General features: G+C 41.8%; 1 protein-coding gene across 1 annotated transcript in view; it reads right to left on the bottom strand.

Moving 5' to 3' along the window:
• Positions 1-18,702, bottom strand: part of LOC120518824 (MAPK/MAK/MRK overlapping kinase-like) — a 57,197-nt gene extending 38,495 nt beyond the window's left edge. Inside the window, exons 1-3 of the mRNA XM_039741815.1 lie at positions 18,545-18,702; positions 15,692-15,806; positions 4,740-4,829 (exon numbers count right to left, since the gene is read on the bottom strand). Coding sequence (XP_039597749.1) covers positions 4,740-4,829; positions 15,692-15,806; positions 18,545-18,551 — 212 coding nt within the window. The 5' untranslated portion in view covers positions 18,552-18,702. The remainder of the gene's footprint in view (positions 1-4,739; positions 4,830-15,691; positions 15,807-18,544) is intronic.
• Positions 18,703-22,949: the final 4,247 nt, after the last annotated feature.

Below are 22,949 nucleotides of genomic sequence, written 5' to 3'. Positions count from 1 at the left end.
CGGGGCTTGACTGATCCAGTATGGTAATTTGTATTGTTGTCCGCATATTGATTTGGCAAAATTTTACACTGGATGCCCTTCCTGACGTAACCCTTCCCATTTATCCGGGCTTGGGACCGGCACAAAGAAACACACTGGTTTGTGCATCTAATTATCATTATCATTCATGGTGGCTCCGAAATCTATACTAACCCCTAATTTCTCTTCTGTTCTTTTTTCGGTTTTCTGTGGTGGCGATCTGCGCCACCAACACCTGATCAAAGCACCATGATGTTCCTACATTGATGGTTTAAAGGCCAGAAGTCCACACTGACCATCATCATGAAGTTCTTCAATGTGAAGCCTGAATACTATGAGGACTAATTGAGGTCATTTATGTTAGACAGAATACGCAGTGGGGGATGAGTGGTCTTGTGGCCTTGGAACCCCTGCAGACCCCCTCCGTCTGGAGGTTTTTTGTTTTTTCTGTCCTCCCTGGCCATCGGACCTTATATTTATTCTATGTTAATTAGTGTTCCCTAATTCTGTTTTCTTACTTATTTTGTCTTTTTTCTTTTTCTTCATTCTGTAAAGCACTTTGAGCTACATTGTATGAAAATGTGCTATAGAAATAAATGTTGTTGTTGTTGTATAATTTGTGGTATTTTATAACGTTGGTCATATAAGTCAAATGTGGAAAACTCATGCTATTGGTCCAAGAGATTATGATATGCTAATGCCCACCTGAGAGAGTAACCACGGGGCACACTGTCTTTTTTTTCTATGTGGGTGTGGAAATGCGCTGTACCAGCATGTGCTCCTAACCTCTCTCTCTCTCTCTATTGTGCCTACGTGACCACACAGTAATACCCGAACTATTCCGAAGCAACGTTTGCACTGATTTGTGTTTTTTGTATCTCATACCCTCATACGCCTTTATCGTAAGAGTATCCCTTATCTACGATAGAGCATTCGATCAGAAGAAAATATGAAGCTGGTTTTAAATTAAACGTTGTCGAAGTAGAGAAAGAAATTATTAACTGTGCTGCTCAGGAAAATTCGATGCATCTGAGAAACTGATGTGAGATTGGAGGAAGCAAGATGTACAAAAAAAATTAGGTGTGGCATTTTTGAACGGGTGTTTAAGTTGGAGTCTGATTTTATGATGGATTTTTCGGGTGTCAAGACCCAACTTGATCGTGAGCATACACGGTAGTTGTGGTGGTCCGAAATTTGCCCTCCAGGTCACCCAGATTAACTATGCTGTTGCATGATGATTTTCTATTTTATTTGGTCACCCATTCACTATCACAGTGACATCCCTGTCCAAGTTTGAGTAGCCTACCCAGTGTCACCTGACCTCAAATCCAATAGAACATCAGTGGGAAGAGATAGAAGGATCTATTGGGAATACAAGCCCATCTTCAGCAATGAGACACAACAGAATCAATATGATCCCTTTATCTATCCATGTTGTCGCAAATACTGAATACAAATGGATGACAAACCCACCATTAGGCAGGTGTGGGTGACTGAAAGGCCACCCGCTGTGCTTCAGATTTTCTACGGGGTTTAAGTCTGGGCTTTAGTTGGGTCACTGAGTGACAGTCCGTCTTGTCCCAAAGTCACTCCAGTGATGTTCTGACTGCTCTGTATACTTCAGGTGATTGTTGTGTTGAGAGGTGAACAGTTGCCCCAGTCTGAGGTGGTGTGCACTCTGGTGCAGGTTTTCTTCAAGGACCTCATTATATTTGGCTTCATTTATCCTTCCCTCAGTTCTGACAAGTCTCTCTGTCCTTGTCCCAGAAAAGCACCTCTATATGGCCATGCTGCCTCAACCATGCGTCACCCCAGGGATAGTATTAAGCAGGTGATGAACAGATGTCTGATCCTTTGCCAGACATAGTGCCTGAAGTTGTGCCTAAAGAGATCAACATTTGTCTCATCTGACCAGGGAATCTTTTTCCTCACGCTCTCTGAGTCCTTTAAATGTTGATTTGCAAACTCCAAATGGGAGTGAGCCACTCTGCTATAAACGCCTGATTAATGGAGTGCTGCTGAGATGGTCTTCCTACCAACAGGTCCAACGATCTCAGGAGATGTCTTCTAAAGCTCTTTTAGAGAGGCCATTGTGTTCTTGGTCACCTCCCTCACCAAGTCCCTTCTTTTCTGTTTACTCAATCTGGTTGGTAGGTCGTCTCTAGAAAAAGTCCTGGGGGTTCAAACTTTTTCTGTTTTACAATTATTGAGGCCATGATGCTCCTAGGAACACTCAGAGCTTCACAAATGGCTTTATCCCCTTGCCCTGATCTGTGCCTCACCACACAAGTCTTCAGAGACATCCTTGACTTTCATGGATTGTTTGCTGTTCTGACATGAAGTGTGAATTGTGGACTTTCTATACACAAGACGTGTGACTTTCTAAATGACGTCCAGTCAGTTTAATTTGTCACAGGTGGACTCCAATCAAGTTCGAGAAACATCTCAAGAACAATTAAAGCAAACAGGATGCACCCGACCACAATCTGGAGAGCCACAGCAAAGGGTCTGAATACCTCTAGGAATGATTTTTAATAATTTTGCAAACCTTCGGACGCTTTGCTATGGGTTTGTTTATCAGCTGACCCTCTGTGCTCCCTTTGTTCTTGTGAGTCCAGAGGTACATTTCTACACACATTCTGGGAGTTTCCTACAGTTAAGGTTGTATGTGATTCATTGAGACACACTCCCATTGCCTTTAGAACCCTTAATTCTGTGACCCTCACCTTAGACTCTACAATCTGTAATATGATCAGATTTGATTAGGTCTTTATTGTCACATACACTGCAAGAGCATAGTGGACTTCTTGTGCCACAGTTCCAGGAGAGGATGGGCATGCAGGGAAGTATAAACAGGCGATAAGACAATAAGATGATTTTTCCTGCTTGTTATCTCCAAACTTTAAGTCAATATCATTCCTGTGTATGCAATTATGCACAACCCATCCACTAGACTTGTGCCCTTATTTTCAGTCTGAGAGTGTGACACCCCTTCTTCTCTTGAGGAGCAATATCTCAGCATCCCCAAAAAAACCCAAATTATCAGCACGCATAATTTTTTAATTTGCACATCGCCTGTACCTCACCCCTCATAAACTGTACGCTATGTGTTTGGCTTCTGATCCTACCTGTCACTTGTGTCCTTTGTCACACACGTGCGAGTAGAAGGCAGCTAAAGAGCCTGACTAATTGTAATTCCTCAACAGACCAGGTGGCAGCGGGGTGCGCTGACTGTCTCTCTCAGTTCCTTGCAGACCATTCTCGGGAAATCCCGCCAGGTTCCAGAGCTTCTGATACCGCCACTTCTGTCCCGATGACATGACTTCTGGGGGGTTCCCCCCCCCAATTATGACATCACTTGCAGGCCCGACAACATCCCTTCTGGGCCCACCCCCTCCAATGATGACATCACTTCTGGGCTCGACAACATCCCTTACAGTTCCAACGCCAACAATGATGTCACTTCCAGACCAGATGACATCACTTTCAGTCCCGATGACATCACTTCCCAGTTCGGCCCCAATGATGATGTCACTTCCTGTACTGGACTTTAAAGCCGCCATCTTGCCTCTAGACAATCAGTTCTGTCTTGGACTGTCTGTTCAATTTCAAACCTATTTTGCAGCCATGGAACAAAATACGGGTGGCTGCCCCAAACCTTTCTGACGTCTTTGTCTCATCTTTATCAAACCTTTAAAAGTCCCTGGCACTTTTCCCCCTATGTTTTGGGACTGCCCTCCAGTTTTTGCTTTCCAAAACATGTCATATCATTTTCTACCACACTTAGTTCAGACCAGGGGTGTCAGGGATGGGCATTGGAGCCTATCCCAGCTAGCATAGGGTTCAAGGCAGGAACAAACCCTGGTCATGGCGTCAGTCCATCATGGGGCAGACACCCACACACCGGGGCCAAGTTAGTGTTGCCAATTCATCTAACCTGCATGTCTTTGGATGGTGGGAAGAACCCAGGGCACCGTGAGGAAAACCCACGTGGAAACGGGGAGAGCATGCAAACTCCATGTAGGGAGAACCTCGGATGTGAACATTGGTATCTTTACTGCGAGGCAGCAGTTCTGCCACTCGCGACATTGCCGCCTGTGTTTCTGGATGCCCATCTGATGTTTTCTCTTCCCTTACCTTGACTACTATCCAGTGGAAGTTATTCTGTCTGGGTGTCATCTCTGCTTAAACTAATCTGAGGACCTTGCTGAAAATCTCTGGGACTCACTCTCCTTAGATTTTAAGAAATCCTCTTTCTTTAATCCAGTCTTTCTTGACATTTTGGTGACGCTGATCAAAGGATCATCCGGCTCCTGTTTAAAGAAGGGGCAGGCTGCTGTGCGTTTAATTCAGAGCTGGTTGGCAGCGGGGTCCGCATCATGTCACTAATCTTAATCCTCAACTTTCACCTTCTCTTATTTTCCTCTTTCCTCTGCGTCCCTCTAGCCTCTCTCACCAGTCTACATAAGGACCAGTACATTTGAATCCTATACAGACCCCTATTTATGGGAAAACTTGTGTTGGGCACATGCCTACCATGGTTACAATTTGTTTTCTATGATCCCAGATTGTTTTCTTTAGGTTATTGAACATAGAAAAACAAATTGATCACAAAAATACAATCAGATGATGTATAAATGCATGCCCAATTGTGATTAGTAAGGAGCAAATCATTCAAGTAGACGTGACAGTACAGTAGGATTTTATGCGAGTGTTCTTACTAAAGTACTTCATGGAGCTGGAGGATGTTCGGATGCGGGCTGAGCCTTCTCATGGCTTGGATTTCACGGAGGTTGTTCACCTTTTCCATGCTGTACAAAGAAAATAAAACACATTATAATTAAAACTGACCTTTTGTTTTACTTTTTTTTTTGCTTCTGAACATCACACATAATGGTCCCAAATTATACCCAAGTCACACCTTTTCATTGTTATCCAATGTGTACATTAAAATTGTACTAACAGACTTACCCACCCCTCCGTTTTCTTAACTTAATCAGTTCAGGACAGGATTGTGGGAAGCCAACGAATGACAGCATTGGGTGTAAGACAGGAATCAAATGTGGACAGGATGCCAATTGGTCTCAAACTGTGTTGATTTATGTGACAGCCAAGGGGACCCATGATTCTAGAGCTTGGAGACAACAGTGCTGACCACCACATCACCTTGCCACAAGTTTGCCACACACCACTAGACTGCTCACCTGGTCAAAGTGTGACTGCTGGGCTCAAAAAGGGCATGTTTAGGTGCACTTTGGGTTCTGTATTACTAGGGACAAGGTTTCCATCAGGCACCCTGAGGATATCATGTTTCCATCCTCTAAGGAGCCTGCTGGTAGTCTTGAACTCGAGCAATTATTTCTGCTATGTTGCACAGCACTAATTTCAAGCACATAAGAGTGGGTGCCATGGAGTTTAGACTGACATCAACCCAATGGATGGATGGATGGATGGATAGATAGATAGATACTTTATTAATCCCAAGGGGAAATTCACATAATCCAGCAGCAGTATACCGATACAAAAAAAAAAGAAACAATATCAAATTAAATAGTAATAATAATGCATGTAAAAACAGACAATAACTTTGAATAATGTTAGCATTTACTCCCCTGGGTGGAACTGTAGAGTCGCATAGTGTGTGAGGGTGGTGGGGGAGGGGGTTGGTGATGGGGGACGATTTCCTCAGTCTGTCAGTGGAGCAGGACAGTGACAAAAGTCTGTCACTGAAGCTGCTCCTCTGCCTGGAGATGACACTGTTCAGTGGATAATAATAAATAATGGGAAAGGGTAAAAAGTCAAAGAAATGTAAAGAAATTGTATGTGCAGTGGATTCAAAAAGTATTCAGACCCTTTTACTTTCTGCACACTTTATTGTCTTGTAGATTTCATTTTAAATGGATACATTGCATGTTTGTGTCCATCAATCTACACTCAATAACCCATAATGATAAAGTGAAAGCAGAAAGGTTTACAAATGTATTAAAAATCTTAAACTGAAATACATCATTCATTTAAGTATTCAGACCATTAATTCAGTATTTTGTAGAAGCCCCTTTGGCAACAATTCCAGCTTTGAGTTTTCTTGGTAAGTCTCTACAAGCTTTGCACATTTGGATTTGGGCACTTGATCTCAAGCTCCATTAGATTAGATGGGAGGTGTCTGTAAACCGCCATCTTCAGATATTCTATGGGGTTTAAGTCTGGGCTTTAGTTGGGTCACTGAGTGACAGTCCGTCTTGTCCCAAAGTCACTCCAGTGATGTTCTGACTGCTCTGTATACTTCAGGTGATTGTTGTGCTGAGAGGTGCACGGTTCCCCAATCTGAGGTGATGTGCACTCTGGGGCAAGTTTTCTTCAAGGACCTCATTATATTTGGCTTCATTTATCCTTCCCTCAGTTCTGACAAGTCTCTCTGTCCTTGTCCCAAGAGAAGCACCTCTATATGATGATGCTGCCTCGACCATGCTTCACCCTAGGGATAGTATTAAGCAGGTGATGAACAATGTCTGATCCTTTGCCAGACATAGCACCCAAAGTTGTGCCCAAAGAGTTCAATTTTTGTCTTACCAGACCAGGGAATCTTTTTCCTCACGCTCCCAGAGTCCTTTAAATGTTGTTTGGCAAACTCCAAATGGGAGTGAGCCACTTGACTATAGCCGCCTGATTAATGGAGTGCTGCTAAGGTGGTTGTCTTTCCAACAGGTCCAACCATCTCAGCAGCTCTCTTAGAGAGGCCATTGTGTTCTTGGTCACCTCCCTCACTAAGTACCTTCTTGCCTGGTTACTCAGTCTGGTTGGTTGGTCGTCTCTAGAAAACGTCCTGGGGGTTCAAATATTTTCTGTTTAACAATTATTGAGGCCATTGTCCTCCTGGGAACACTCAGAGCTTCACAAATGGCATTATCCCCTTGCCCTGATCTGTGCCTTATCACACAGGTCTACAGAGACATCCTTGACTTTCATCAATTGTTTTTTGTCCTGACATGTAGTGTGAATTGTGGACCTTCTATACACAGACATGTGACTTTCTAAATGATGTCCAGTCAGTTCAATTTGTCACAGGTGGACTCCAATCAAGTTCTACAAACATCTCAAGAGGAATTAAAGCAAACAGGATGAACCTGACCACAATCTGGAGACCCACATAAAAGGGTCTGAATACCTCTAGAAATGATGTTTAATAAATTTGCAAACCTTTGAAAGCTTTGCTATGGGTTTGTTTATCAGCTGACCCTCTGTGCTCCCTTTGTTCTTGTAAGTCCCGAGATACATTTCTACACCTGTTCTGGGAGTTTCCTACAGGCAGGGTTCTTTGGGTTATGTGTCAAAATTTCTCTCATCTGTTCTCTCTTATAAAATTCCTTAATTGCCTTGATTATTTCTTCTTCTGGACTTTCTGCTGTCACTCTTTCTTCTTTCCAGCAAAGGTTATTCCTTCTAGCACAATTACAGCAAAATTAGCTTAAGCCTCTTGCTGGAAGTCTCCTAGTTTATTGTCTTTTGAATTATGGAAAGCCTGAACGTGATCCTCATTGTTGAGGACCCGAGCGACTGGACCATGCCAAAGGATCGCCCACATAATGCCTGGCTGCAGTAGATAGAGGGTGGGACTGGACCGTGTGTCTGCCTGGGGGGTTTATTAACCAGGATCCTAAGCAGTTTCGTCATCTGTTCCACAACCTGACCTGTCCTGTCCTTCAATGGTCACTCTGATCAGTCATTCCAAGACACATAGAAAGTCCACATCAACACAGGACGAGCATGCAACTCCATAAAGGCTGTGTAAAGGAACGGGGATCTCTAGATGGTTTAGGTAGCAGTGCTGTGGCTTCAGTACACTTAACAGTATATCCTGAGATACATGGTCATGACATTTTGTGTGTGTACTGCCGAAAACCAAGTTTCGAGAATTCAAGTTGCATTCGCTTTGGAGCTTTAACTGTCTGTAAGTGAAAAATCCCACTGACACCACACCGCATTATAAGACTGTTGAGTCTTTGTCTCAGTGGACTTAAACAAAACCACAAACAATACCAGCAGTCCTGAGGAGGATTTAATTACGTTTTCTCTGACAGCTGTTCGGTTTTCCTTTCTGTGTCTACATACAACTGGCAGGTTGATTGTTCACAAACAACAGCTTGTTTGAACGTCTCTTGTCCACACAAGTATTTAAGAATCCCACTAATCTCCACTCATTGTGCCTGGCAGATGTCATCAGGTTGCTACGTGAATATGCACTTCTATCACTTTCACAACAGAATGTGGCAATGCGACTAACCTTCTGAAGAGAGGTGAGCAAACTGATCGATGGGGGCCTTCTGGTTTGTCTGGCATGAAGTGGCTACCTCACAGTCCCGCCTCGGTATTACCGAGTATAGGGGGCAATTTAGCATTCCAGTCTTTAACTTTACCCTGACATTTGTATAAACAGTACGCCAGGCTTCACTTTTGCTTGCAGATGTCATTGAAAATGAGCAGCATGCAGCAGTGTCGGTACCTCTATAGCACCATCTTTTGGAAAGCCACAGAACTGCATGATGTTCATTTCGAGTTTCACTTCATTGTTGTGTGTGAATTCTTAATAGCGTGTATCACCAACATGCAGCACTTTGCCAGTCCATGGCGTCATAACTGGCATGTACTACTATTCAAACATGGAGCTTACCTTGGACAATCTGCTACAGTATAATGATAACAATGGGTAGCTAATTAGTACATTAGAACACTCCAGACGAGAACAGGCCATTCAGCCCAACAAAGCTCGCCAGTCCTCTCCACTTATTTCTTCCAAAAAAACATCAAGTCGAGTTTTGAAGGTCCCTAAAGTCCTCCTGTCTCAAACACTACTTGGTTGCTTATTCCAAGTGTCTATCATTCTTTGTGTAAAAAATCTTCCTAATGTTTCTGTGAAATTTACCCCTAACAAGTTTCCAACTGTGTCCCCATGTTCTTGATGAACTCATTTTAAAATACAAGTCTCGATCCAAATTATCCCTTGATAATTTTAAACACTTCAGTCAGGTCTCCTCTTAATCTTATTTTGCTTAAACTGTAAAGGCTCAGCTCTTTTAATCTTTCCTCATAACTCATTCCCTGTAGACCTGGAATCAGCCTAGTCGCTCTTCTCTGGCCCTTTTCTTGTGCTGTTATTTCCTTTTTGTAGCCTGGAGACCAAAACTGCACCCAGGACTCCAGATGAGGCCTCACCAGTGTGTTATAAAGACTGAGCTGAACCTCCTGTGACTTGTACTCCACACATCAAGGTGCTATATAACCTGACATTCTGTTTGCCTTTTTAATGGCTTCTGAACACTGTCTGCCAGTCGATAGCTTAGAGTCCACTATGACTCCTAAATCCTTCTCATAAGGTGTACTCTTGATTTTCCGACCGCCCATTGTGTATTCAAACCTAACATTTTTACTTCCTATGTGCAATTTGTTACATTTACTGACATTAAATTTCATTTGCCACAAATCTGCCCAGGCCTGTATGCTATCCAAGTCCCTCTGTGATGATATAACGGATTCCACATTATCTGCTAATCCACCTATCTTGGTATCACCTGCAAGCTTAATCAGTTTGTTACTTATATTCCTATCTAAATCATTTATAAAAATTAAAAATTTTTATAATTATATTTTTTATAATTAAAAATAGCAGCAGCCCTAGCACTGACCCCTGCTGGTCACCACTCTTAACATCGGCCAGTTCTGATGAGGTTCCTCGCGCCATCACCCTCTGCTTCCTGTGTCTTTGCCAATTCTGCCCCCATCTACACACCACACCCTGAACTCCCAGTTCTTTTATTTTGATGCCCACCCTCTCATGTGGCACCTTATCAAATGCTTTCTCAAAGTCCAGATAAATAATATCATAAGCTCCACTTTGATCGTATCCTTTTGTTGCCTCCTCATAGAATTCCAGCATGTTAGTAAAACACGACCTCCCTCTTCTGAACCCATGCTGACTGTTCCTAATAACTCTTGTCCTTGCCAGGTGTTGCTCAATCGTATCCTTAATAATTCCTTCTATTAATTTTCCTGTGATGCATGTTAAGCTTACTGGCCTATAGTTGCTTGGATCTGCCCTGGCAACCTTTTTATATAATGGGATGATATTTGCCATTTTCCAGTCCTTTTGAATCTCTCCAGTTCACAGTGACTTCCTAAAGTAATACTGAATCAACTGCAATAATCACCCAACATCTCTGAAATTTTTAGTTTGCCTTTTAAATTAAACTTTTTGTGAAAAAAAAAAAACCCATAGATTTCAAATAAATGCAAAAACTGACCAAGATGAGTTTTGGGACTTTAATACAATATAGCTGGTTAGGCTGATGTTACACTACACGATTTTAATGACTGCGTTGGCTGGATCTTGTTGCCTTGAAGATGTCAGATTACATGATTACGACTCATGGGATGATGAATTATATGACGTGTTCACGACTTTTCAACACAGCTGCAGATTTCCAAAGTGTTGCGAGCTCTGTGTATTTGGACGGCCACTTGGTAGGCTGCCTAAAAGCACTGGTATGGTATGAATATTTTCCGGGTGCAGTGACTTCAACTGCAGTTTTCCTTTTTCACGTCTGTCATGGTCCAACAAACATGAGACATTGGACAGACAATCCACTCTTCTCTTTGCATGGTTCAAAATACCCGCTTTTTTCTTGTGTAATAAGTATATAACTTTAATATGTCACTGTGCTCTGTACAGAAAATATTTAATAAATCCACTCACATGTACAGCTAACACAAGGCCAGATTTAGCACACAGGGGCTCATCATTTAGAACTGCTAGGCAAGCATTAGAAGACAGGAAAGGGACAACTGCGAAATGGGCAACGTGTACTGTTTCTGTATGTCAGAGTCAGCATGACATTGGATCTTCTTTTCCTTGTTTGGAATGGCATGATTTTGTCATTAAAGAAAGCTAAGTTATTTCTCCTATGTGATTTCTTACCGCCGTATCACTAAGGGAGGGGTATTGCCTTTTAATATCATATCTATATAGTTTGGGATTATGTAACATGCCGCAATTACAAAAGAACTTATTCCAACAAGGGAGCTAGTGCCCCCTGCTGGATACATCTTGTGGTTGCATTGTATGCATTACAGGGGTTCCTTCGGTTACAACATCTTGACATACAACGTTTCGAGTTTACAACGCTTGCCATAAAAACTTAAAAAACATTGAGACGTTAGTATTTCGGCTTACACCGTTAGCATCGTACTTACAGACTACGTGAGCGAACTAGTTTGGTTGTGTGCGGCAGACGTACGCAGCATTTTTTGGTTGAGGGAGTTGGCAAACTAGTTTGGTTGCGCGTGGCACAAGTGTTACGTTTGTGTTGCTTTCTTTGGTGACTTTTTGGCCCTTATCATGGCTCCTGAATGAAAGTCAGAGTCTTCAGATGGTAGTGCTTCGAAGAAGAGGAAAGCCATCACGATGGAAGTGAAATTAGACATTGTAAAGAGATCAGAAGGAATAAAGGTATGGATTTTTTTACACTCATTTTTCTGTTACTACAGTACAGTGTACAGTACAGTATATATTTCCTTTTCCTTTTTCTGTGGCTGATGCTTGACGAGGAGTTCAAAAGGGAACTGAAGCCCACTGAATCAGCCGCATGGGAAGCATTCGTGCGGGATGTCCAGAATTTTCTTGGCAGTCACAGAGCAGAGAATAACGCTGAGCTTGTGGGGAACCTGCTGAAAGCGCATCAGCTTATGGCAGCCAGAATGTCACTAAAGATGCAATTTTTGCATTCTCATCTTGACTTTTTTCCACCAAATCTGGGCAATGTCAGCGATGAGGGATAGGGAAAGATTTCATCAAGATATAAAGGCGATAGAAAACTGATAATCGGGGAAAATTCACTCCGACCAGGATGGGTGACTACTGTTGGTTCTTGCAAAGAGAGATGGATATGCAGTACAAGCGCAAAAGCGAATGCCTCCAACATTTTTGGGCATGCTGACCTCACTTTTAAATTGAGGTAAATTGACATAAATATGCTTTAACGTGTCTCTGGTATCATCTTCTGGTTTGTTTTCAGAATAAACACATCCAAACAATTTTGGTGGGACAGACTCCAAATTCCATATATTGTGCTGATATATTATATTGATATTCAAAAGTGTCAAAATGTCATTGATGTGTATTTCAAAAACCTGACGTGCGAGCTTCATTCCGATTTCATATATGAAATCAGTGTAAAAAAACTTTATAAAGAGCTGCTCTGAAGTTCCCAGTAGCAAACAAAAAATATTTTTTTTGTAGACCAGGCAATTGAGCCACTGCAATCCAATCCCATCAGCCACTACTTGTCTACTGGGTGTCACTTCTAAGCGAGCACACATACTCAGCCAATCAAACTAACCTGTTCACGCTTGAAATGTGGAAGGGAAACCAAAGAAAAAAAAAATACCACAAACAGCGACCAGGCTGGGATTCAAACCAAGTCTTCTGGATCTGTGAGACAGCAGCGCTAACCAGTGTGCCACTCTGGGGTAATAACATTAAAAGAACTTTATCAGTGTCTTTTTGGCCCAGGGCCCAAACCAGGGTTGCCACACTGAGCTCCTTCATGGCTGATTGGGTTGACTTGCTTAACGTGTGCACAAATATTTACTTCATTTGCAGACTCTTCTGTTGCTAGCGCAGTATGGCTGACTCAGCATTGCTATTTCTTCTGTTATCAGTTTACACCTATGCACCTCAGATTACATTTTTCTACATTTTTTTTCCCCATGTCTGCTTTCTCTTTTCAGTGTTTGCTCATTTTCCATTTTGAATAATACTCTTTTGTGCTTTGTAAAACACCTTGTGGAAGGTTCAACATTACCAAACATGGAGTAATTAGCAGAATGTCAAATGGACTTGAGATGGACTAAGAGAAATAGAAAGTGGTTAGTCAATTTCACCCAATTAGTAGCGAGACAATGCAAACATATAAAACACTCTTAACAACTGTATGAGGCATATGGGAATTTATCAATACCTTTGTTATCTTAATTGCTCAATGATTTGTTACTAATGTGCCTGTGAGCTACAGCGACATAACAACACATTTTATTATGTTTACCAAACACCTGCGAGTCAAATCCTGTCAGTTACATTGAGCAGCAGGTTAACACACACAGCGTCAAAAAGCCAGTGGCTGAATAAACTGCTAAAAATGACATAACTGTGCGAGGAAAACCAAAGACAAGTCCACACAAAGAGCAAACAGACAAATTCACGCCTAGTCTCGTGTAGCTGTGAGGCTTGCAGTAGAAACCAATGCGCCACTCTGGGCTAATAATATCAAAGAAAATCAGCAGTGTCATTTTGTAATCACCTCATGTGCTATGTTGTCAGCAGCTTCCTGTTGTCATGGACCAGATCCTTCAACAAACCTACATTAGAAAGCCAGTAAGGCCTGACTGAGAAAAATTCAGCCACCCCTCTAATGACAAGGAAGTCTTCGACACAATGTAAATATTGTCAAGTGGAATGAGGAGCTCACCGTCACGACCTGATAATACACACTGACACAATAAACCATCACACTCGACAATCATCATGTATAGCAAGGATCACGGGCTTCACCGCCAACATGGGAGCTTCCAGTGAGCACAAACAGCAAATGATCAAAGCTGAACTGCACCCTGCTGTCCAACTAAAGTCGTGCGAGTCAGTCTAATCACTTGGATTCAGCTTTTTTTTTGCGTGTGTAAATATGGACTCTATTTAAGAATCATTTAACAACCTGGATATGCTAAGTTTTTATGTTTTATTGATCCTTTGTTTATGATACTATTCTTATTTATTTGTATTATTATGTGGTTTTTATTAGTTTTGTGCATTATGTAGTTATGTGTTCGTGTCTGATCTGCCATGTTCTTTGTATTTTGTGGGTGGTTCCCCAAGAGACGGGGCCACCTGTCCATCTCAGTCGAGGGACTGCCCCCAGCCCTGTTAAGGCACACACAGTTCCTGACAGTATATGCTATGCGCTGGGTGTTGGTGAGTACTCTTTGATTATTGCTTTTTTTTGGTTGATTTTCTGGATTTTGACTTCTTTGCTGTTTTAACATCTCTTTCTGAATTTGCGTATTGAGACTTGTTTGCCACTGGACTGCCTATTTCTCTAAGGCAGCTCCTTTTGTGCTCCTCAAAGCTTCTTTTGCTACAAAGAATTTTTATGAAGTAAATTTTTACTTTATAAAGAATCTTTCTTTGCTCTTTTTGTTATACAAGCCAAAGTTTGATGACAACTCTTCTTTTTTTGGGGACTTTAAAGTATATTAGTCAGCTGCTTCCCAGCTACTCTGAAGGCCTGATGTTGAGATTTTGTTAGGATGAATTCCTCATTGCATGACAGGACAGAGAAAACTTCACTGGGGTTTTGTCTTACATCTCTGTAAGTAACACTTCTAGATCCATTAGGATTGCTTTATCTAGTCCAGAAAATGGATGATCAGAGTTTGCTGATAACTGGATATTGTGACGGATGGCCGGGACGCCCCTTTGACACTAGATCCAGGAGAGCAACCATGGGATTCACACTACATCCCCTGGGTTGCATCAGGGCCACAATTTTGGAACACCAGAGCTCAATCCTGTTAGGCTCCGTGGCCACCACCAGGGGGAGCTGCACGGCTTAACGAGCCCGTCTGGGCAGGAGCACAGCCACACCCGGAAGTGCAGCCGGAAGTAGGTCAACAAGTACCTGGAGCACTTCCGGGTGGGCTATAAAAGGAGTCGACAGTCACCACTCCGGGCTGCCTTGAAGGAGTGGAGGAGACAGAAGAGTGTTTTGTGGTGTTGTTTTTCTTTTGTGGGTGGTTTTGGGGAATGTGTTGTGCCTGTGGGACACCAGGAAGACATGCTCCACAGGTGAAGAAAATAAATGTTTTTGTTAATTTTTACGTGCTTCTGGTGTCAGTCTGTGTCAGGTCTGCGTCAACAGAGCGCTTATTCCACAATATGCAGGACAGACCAGTGTGGATTTGGGTATCTTTCAATCCTCAGATGAGATGTCAGGCAGCATCCTTACCCTACGTCTCCACCAAATAAATGATTTCACTAAACTAAATAAAAATATACTTTTTTCAGGGTGTGGGTGTATTTTAGTTCAATTTTGTATGTATTGTAATTATTAGAAGACTCTTAACTGTCCCCATATTCATAAAATTGGGTGTGGGTATGATCAATAATGCCCTGTAATGGACTGGCTTCTTTGATACTGAACTGGATTAAATGGATCGATAATGATTGTATATTTTACAAAACTGTATGCCGCAGAACACAAAATTTAAATCTGAAAAAATTAAATTGGGAGGTACAGAGCAAAGCGGGTCGTACTACCACATCACTGGGACTCTGCATTGTCTCCACCTTAATATCATCCCCATGTTTTTATGAGTTTCCTGCTGCAGTCCAGAGACATGCTGACAGTGTGATGAAATGGCATCCCGTCCAGAGAATATCATAGCGGCCAGCACTGGCTCCATCTCCCTAGAAAACTGAAAGGATAAAGTGCATGCAAGGAGCAGCAGCGTTTCATAATGTGACCTACTCAGGGTTAACCACCCTTGAGGATCTCCCTTCTCACTAAGAAAGCTCACAACACTGTAAAAATAAAAAAGGAGCCCGATGGCTGACCCCAGGGTCACTTACCTCTCTACTCGCTGTTTCATCTTCTTGCAGGCATAGAAACTTCCATTTTTGAGGCTCTGTGTTTTCACCACCTCAGAAAATGTCCCCTCACCAATTTTACCAATTATTCTGTACTCTGTGGAGTAAATGAAACAAAGCTTCAGACAATCCAAATCACAAGTGCGGTGCTGGACAAAAGGTTGCCTCGTCTGTATGCCCTGTAAAGCCAGTTTTCTGCAAATCCTCTTTACTTGCATAAAAAAATAAAACTAATATATATTGGAAGCTGGAGTCTTAAGCTAGAAAAATAATTCAACACATTGAAACATCACCCACCTTTCCCTTGGGAATTTGATGGGTTTCTGACATGTGTTATGTCACTGGACTATTAAGTTGCAATCTCCGTGTTTTCCATATTTCCTCGCAGATCCCAAAGATGAACTCATTTGACTGACGGTGTGCGCCCTGTGATGGAGCGTCATCTGCTCCAGGGTCGGTTACACCCCTGCAAAGCAATTCTAACTTTGAGGTAAGGTAGTGACTTCAGATAACAAAGTTATGAAGTTTGGAGGCGAGGCAGTAATACTCACTAATCTCAGCAGCAGAGAGTGGTGACCCGTTGCATATTAATTACCACATGCAAGTAAGAAATTCACTCTAGTTGTGACAGCATTTACCATATAAACCTGCAGCCATTCACATCTTTAAACGGCATTATAAGGGTTTCATAAAGACTGCATGGATAATGCATTCCTGTTGTTTTTGTATTTTATTATCATTATAAATACTTTTATACTCATTAGTTATACCTTGACACTTAAGATTGATGTGCAAGGTGCTATATAAAATAAAACTTGGCTGCTTGTTTTCAGATTTCTAAAAAGGTGGTGAATATTCAGAAAGCAGGCTACACTATACATGGTCAACTCCTCTAGCTTGGTGGCCATTAGGGAGACTACAGACATTGGCCCCCAGATATTGACAGCATTTACTTTCAAATGGCTCATGATCATAAGCCCTAAAGCGTGAACTTAGAATTTAGAAATGTGCAACGAAAGTCCTAAGTGGATCAATGTCCTCTTTCATAACTAACATATCTGAGCAAAGACACAATTGTTAGAAAGTGGGGTAGCATTGTTGTGAATTGGTGCTGTTGCCTCATGGATCCCACATCTTAGATATGAATCTCTCAACTGGTTGTTTTCTGTATGGAGTTTGCATGTTCTCCTTAAGTGGGACATGGGAGCTTTCCTTCCACATCCCCAAAGACATCCAGCAAGAGGAAAAGGTGGTTCTTGTCCAGGGCCCCACCATCAGCTCCCACCCAAACCTCCCCCAGAACCATCCTCCACAACCAAAACTGTAAACTCCACCCATAACCTAGCACCAACTGCAAAGAACCACACCATCAAGATCCTCCATACAACAACAAGGACACCATTCCAGCAGCACTGATCAACGGGAGTTCATCCATCACAACCAATTAAACCAACAAAGGGAAGTATTTACCACAAACCAAACACTGCCATCCCTAAAACCAACTTCTGCACCTGACCACCAACCTCCATCTCCAACTGCCACACTCCTAACTGGAACCGTCCTCCAAATCAAAATAACCCAACATATTTGAATATAACATTGAGGGACAGTTACTAACACACATGCCTCTCCCAATTCAAAACCCTTGCTCCACCACTAAGATACAGGTTAGGTTGACTGGTAATTCTAAATTGTTCGTATAGTGGTCCTGCAATGAACTGGTGTCTTACACAGGCCTACTTCCTGCCTTGCACCACTGCTGCCATCATAGGCTTCATACCCTTTGATTAAGTGTGTTGATGAATGCTATGTTAATCAATTATAAACATTCATACCACACCTCTGAGGAGTCAAATTTAAATCTCTGCATGTCCACCAGCCACCCTAAAAAAAAACTCACACTGTTTATGCTCCATCTGAACTATTGTGGTGCTGAGGTGTCATGGCTGCACTCGGGTCCTAACCTGGGATCCTGAGGTGGTTTGTCATCAATTTGATGCAGCAATGGGCTGTATCAGCGTGTGCTCCTAACCTCCTCCTCTCTGTGTTCCAGTTGTGTCCAACATTGCAAAGACATACACTATATGATTTGAAATCTGTAAACTGACCCCATTTGAGTGAGTAATCACTGGATACTACAGTGGGCTTCTACATCCTCAGCCGACTGGTTATTTTTTGTTGGTTTAAGTAAACCCCATAACCCAAAACACATTGGTGTAGTGTTTTTGGTTTAACAGATGGACAAGCTGTATTTTTAACCTACAACTAAATAAATTACACTTTAAAATACACAATATATGCTCTTTGCATGAATGAATGTATTCTGGACTCGCGTCCCGTCTTGTGCCCAATACTGCTGATACACCCTCTGGAAGGGAGGCTTCTGAAAATTAATGAGTGCATTGATGATAGTCTTGTCAGCACGAAAAGCATAAACCAGCCTCACCCGTTCCGTGTGGTTGACGGGTGCAATCTGAGCAATCGACACGGTATTTCGTGACGTGCCACTGGGCTACTCATTCCCCTGTATTAACGGGTCGAAGCCAATCTACCACCTTAACCCCGTTATACGAGTCGCATAGTCGACCCTGACAATGAAAGGCGATCGGTAGACAAAATGCGTGCTCGCCTAGCTCAGCCCCTCGTATTCTTGCTATTGTCGGCGGCCATCGCGGCTACTACAAGGGACACTCGGAGAAACTACAGGTATCGATGCCTTTCGCGGCGACTGCGGAGGACAAGCAATTGCTGCGGTTCTCGTCGGCGCGTTCCGTCGCATTGGCAGCAGCAGGGCAGGACTTGCGGTTCCGTCACGGTTTCCCGACGCTCACTTACTCTCCATTTTTCGAGACTGGTCCTCGATGGCAATTCGAGCAGGTCCATAACAAGCGAAGCTGAAAACCTCATTGTATTTCCAAAGCGAACAGAGCCGAAATATTACATCTGCCGACACGGCGGATCGCCATGTTGTACTGTCTCCTTGACAACGAAGAACGCATAACCTTTGACCTCCATGGTGAGGCGTCGTCACCTGGGCGGGCATAAGAAGACCAAAAAACCCTCAGTGAAGTAATCCTGCAAGGCAGGGGTTCATAAACCTTTTAACCTGAGGACCTAAATAAGAAAAAAAAAAAATAAAACGGCACCAACTGGGAACAAAGAAGAGGATTACTGCCGTAATGGCCGCCGAATCACAACCAGACAGGTAGCATTGGCCATATAATAAAAAAAGTGTTTCTTCTATTCAAGCATACTTTTCACATGAATATTAATAAAAGAGAAAAGTGGAAAGCAGACATATTGTTAATGAAACAGTACATTATCATTCAAAGCAAGGATTTAATTCCTGAGGCGTATCACTGCCGGTGTAAAATGCTTTGTGTTAAGCGTCAGTAAAATTGAAAAAAAAAATCTTTATACCGGGTACGGCGGGAGGATATTATGATTTTTTTGAAAGGACAAGATCACTAAATATAATCACTTAACTCATGTAGCTAGATAAAGATTGAAATGGAAAAATAATGAATCGTTGCAGTTTACTTACTACATCTTAAATAACATTTTAATAAGGTTTTTCAAATGAGCTCCACCGTTATGAATAGGTTTTTATAAATGAGCTCCCAAATAGTTTGACATCCCAGTTTTCATTTAACAAATCAATAAACTGCGTCAAAGATTGAGTCACGCAGCTAAATTATTACAATTGTGTTTGTTGTTTGTATTTTATACGGGTGACAGGATAAATCTTCACAAATATTTCAGTGAAAAGTCCATTTTGGAATGTTTTCAATGTTACCACATTGCTGGAGGTTTCATGCCACAGGCTGTCTCACCCTGTTTCTGCTGTGTGACACTCTTGGCACTTCCAGTATGTAGACATCGAACAACTTTAAGATATTGTGACGAGAAGCAATCCCAGTAGTCCATGGCTGCCGGCAGCGCCTCTGTAATTGATCAAGATGGCAATCCTCAATTTTTCCTGGTGTGTGCTTGGTGTGTGTGTGTGCCCTGCGGTGTGCTGGCACCCTGCCCGGGGTTTGTTTCCTGCCTAGCACCTTGTATTGGCTGGGATTGGCTCCAGCAGACCCCCGTGACCCTGTAGTTAGGATATAGCAGGTTGGATAATGGATGGATGGATGGATGAAAAGTATTCTTTTCATAAAATACTTTGAAACGAATTCAGTTATTATTATTTTTTTTTTATCCTTCCTCCTGATTCATCGGTAAGAGAAAAATCCAACCATTCGACTCGTCTTGATGTCTGCTTATGTGTAACAGTACAGTACAGTACACTCCATGCTCTAACTGCTGCTGCTAAGGGGGCAAATGTACTCCTTTTCACAAAAAAATGGGGATCAGTAACATATGTGCAGTGTTGTTTTATGCTACTTCCAGATTTCTGATCACGAATATAATATTTTGTATGTTTGTTTCTTTGTTGGTGGTCCTAGCCCACTTAGAGCCCCTTACAGAATTTAAAAAATGACAGATTTCAAACATAATCATGTAGGCTATTGCTGTTGACTTTTCAAGGTCACAGATTACGTATTGATTGTCTTTATACTGTAGGTGTCTAGTCCATATGGACCTCTATCAGAGGGTGAACAATGACACATTTCTATTACATTTGAGAATATTTACAGTTTAAACATTTAAATATTTCCAACTATTCTTTTTTAATATTGTAGTGACCTTCCTGTAACAGGTTTATATGGAAGACATAGCAGGACAAAGATGTGGTTCCAGAGCAGTTTACTGTACTTGTAACAGTGTAAGACGAAATGCATGAATGTGAAACAAAAACAAAGGTAAATGAACAGGAACTATTTACAATTATCTATTTATACAATACTATACAGTTTATTTTTGCATAGCCCACAATCACACAAGGAGTGTCGCAATGGGCTCTAACAGACCCTGTTTTTGACAGCAACCCAGGCTTGAATCTCTAAGAAGACAAGATAAAACTCCCAAAAATAAACCCTTGTAGGGAAAAATTTGAAAAAATCTTGGGAAAGACAATTAAGAGCGAGACCACTTTCCAGGTAAGCTGGGTGTGCAATGGGTGTCAAAAAATGGGGTAAATACAACACAATACACAGAACAGAATACATGTAATCCTCAATATAATAAAATAATACAAGTACACAGCAGAATTTAACAGTAGATGATATCACATAATAGGATTCCGATTTGTTCAGAGTCCTGGAAACCTTGGCCATCAAGCTGCGCTCCGCCCAATGGCCATTCCACAACCAGTCAATCTGTTTAAAGGACCCCTCTACCTGATGATCCCAGTGCTCCTCTATCAGAGATGACTTTTACTTAGGCAGGCAAACAACTTGGTATTAGGGAAGTAACAGATTTTAACCATCATATTACTTATGCTTTAGTGCTAATGATTAACAACAGAGGTGCAGCATGGACATTTAATCAGCAGCTCTAGTCAGGGTATGCTAAACTGAAGTTGTGAGTCCTCAGCGAGGATTTGAAAGCTGATTAATGCCTTACTGTTGTAGCCCTGACTGAGAGATGCTCTAAAAGAAAACTCCAGTTCCCTACACACAATCCACCCTCCTCTGCACTTGTACCTCACCTATATATTCCATATCTTCCCGTCGTCCCCTGAACTACCCAGAAACCCCGCCCCCATTTCTAGCTCCTCCACTTAAGGTACCACCCCTTTTCTTCCACCTAGCATTATTCAATTATTCATTTCCCTGATGGCAGTTCTCCACACTGCTCTCTGCCTTCCCTACTAGACTGAGCGGTCCGTGAGCTGCTAGGCTTCATCCTGGCAAGAATGCCACAATATGTACTTCTATCTCATAAAGTAAATTATTAAATTTCTTATAAATACCCCAAATTAGTGCAACATATTTTAATTCTGCATTTTTTACTCTTTGTTTTACTATATCTATCTATCTATCTATATATACTGTATATATATATCTGTATATATGTATCTCTCTCTCTCTCTATATATATATATATATATATATATATCTATTCCTGCTGCTAGAGTGTCAGATCCACCTTCTTTAACTCCTATATATTTATGTCTATGGTGGTTCATCTACTGCCATGTAGAGAAGGACACCTGAAGGTAGGAGAGAAGAACAAAGGAAGACGCATTGCAAGTTTCAGTCAGACAATCTGCTGATACACCTAAATTATAATGAAGTGTGATGAGGTTAATACCCCTTTTGGATGTTCAATTGCGATACCCATATTGTATCAATTAGCTGATGGATTTTAGGGTTTTGTCCCCCTGGAATATCAAACACATGCCTAAAACACAAAGTGTCATTGTGAAAACATTTACTGTCTGTTCTCAAAGCTCATTCAATGCATGGTGTAAAAGCCAATGCCTGATGGACTGAGGGCATGTGGGCATGAGGCTGAAAAAAGGAGGACGTGTCTCCAGTGAACTGCAGTGAGTGGAAAAGGACATTAGTTGGACAGTAGGAGAGCTATCAAAATGGATAGCATTACTACACAATGGTGTGGTGACCATCACGAACATGTCCACGACCCAACTTCAGTTCAAGAAATACTGCTCTAATACATTGCTACGATACCCCTATAGAAATATAAAATTTACAAACGCCTATAGAAATAAAATAAATTGTGAGAGAAGCAAACGTCCAGAGGAAGTTGTAATGCCCAGAAGCATTATATCAGGAGTCCCCAGCTCTGGGACTGGAGGGCTGCAGTGGCTGCAGGTTTTCATTCTTAACCCTTTTCTTAATGAGTGGCCTGTTTTTGCTGCTAATTAACTTCTTTTGAATAACTTTTATTTGACTTGCTCTTGAAGACTCAGACCCATTATTTGTTTCTTTTTCCTTAATTAGCAGCCAGACACTAATGAGATACAAAATGAGCCAACACAGGACCAGCAAGCTGTGCCCATCGTACAATATCTAAAAATAAAGAAAGATGAAGGCCTCAGGAATGTTGATCTGCTCAGGTCCACAAAACATTTTAACAGCGCTCTTAGAAAAGAGAAAATCACCAATTTTGGAAATGTATGCCATTGCATAATGAGAGCAGCAACAAGCCATGGAGTTAAAGAGCAGGTTTAATTAACAACAAGAATCTGCGTCTACTTAAGCAACTGGTTGGAGTTTGAGGCCCTGACTTAGTTGGTCTTCTGATGGCTCACTCACTTCACAGTTCATTTCTGTTTGGGTTCCATTTAAGGAAAGAAATGAAGCAATTGAGAGGAACAAATCTTAAA

The sequence above is a fragment of the Polypterus senegalus genome, chromosome 18, assembly GCF_016835505.1.
Source record: "Polypterus senegalus isolate Bchr_013 chromosome 18, ASM1683550v1, whole genome shotgun sequence".
In the NCBI taxonomy this organism is placed as follows: Eukaryota; Metazoa; Chordata; class Cladistia; order Polypteriformes; family Polypteridae; genus Polypterus; species Polypterus senegalus.
Note: the sequence above shows the minus strand (reverse complement) of the source record. Positions and strands in the feature narration are given on the sequence as shown.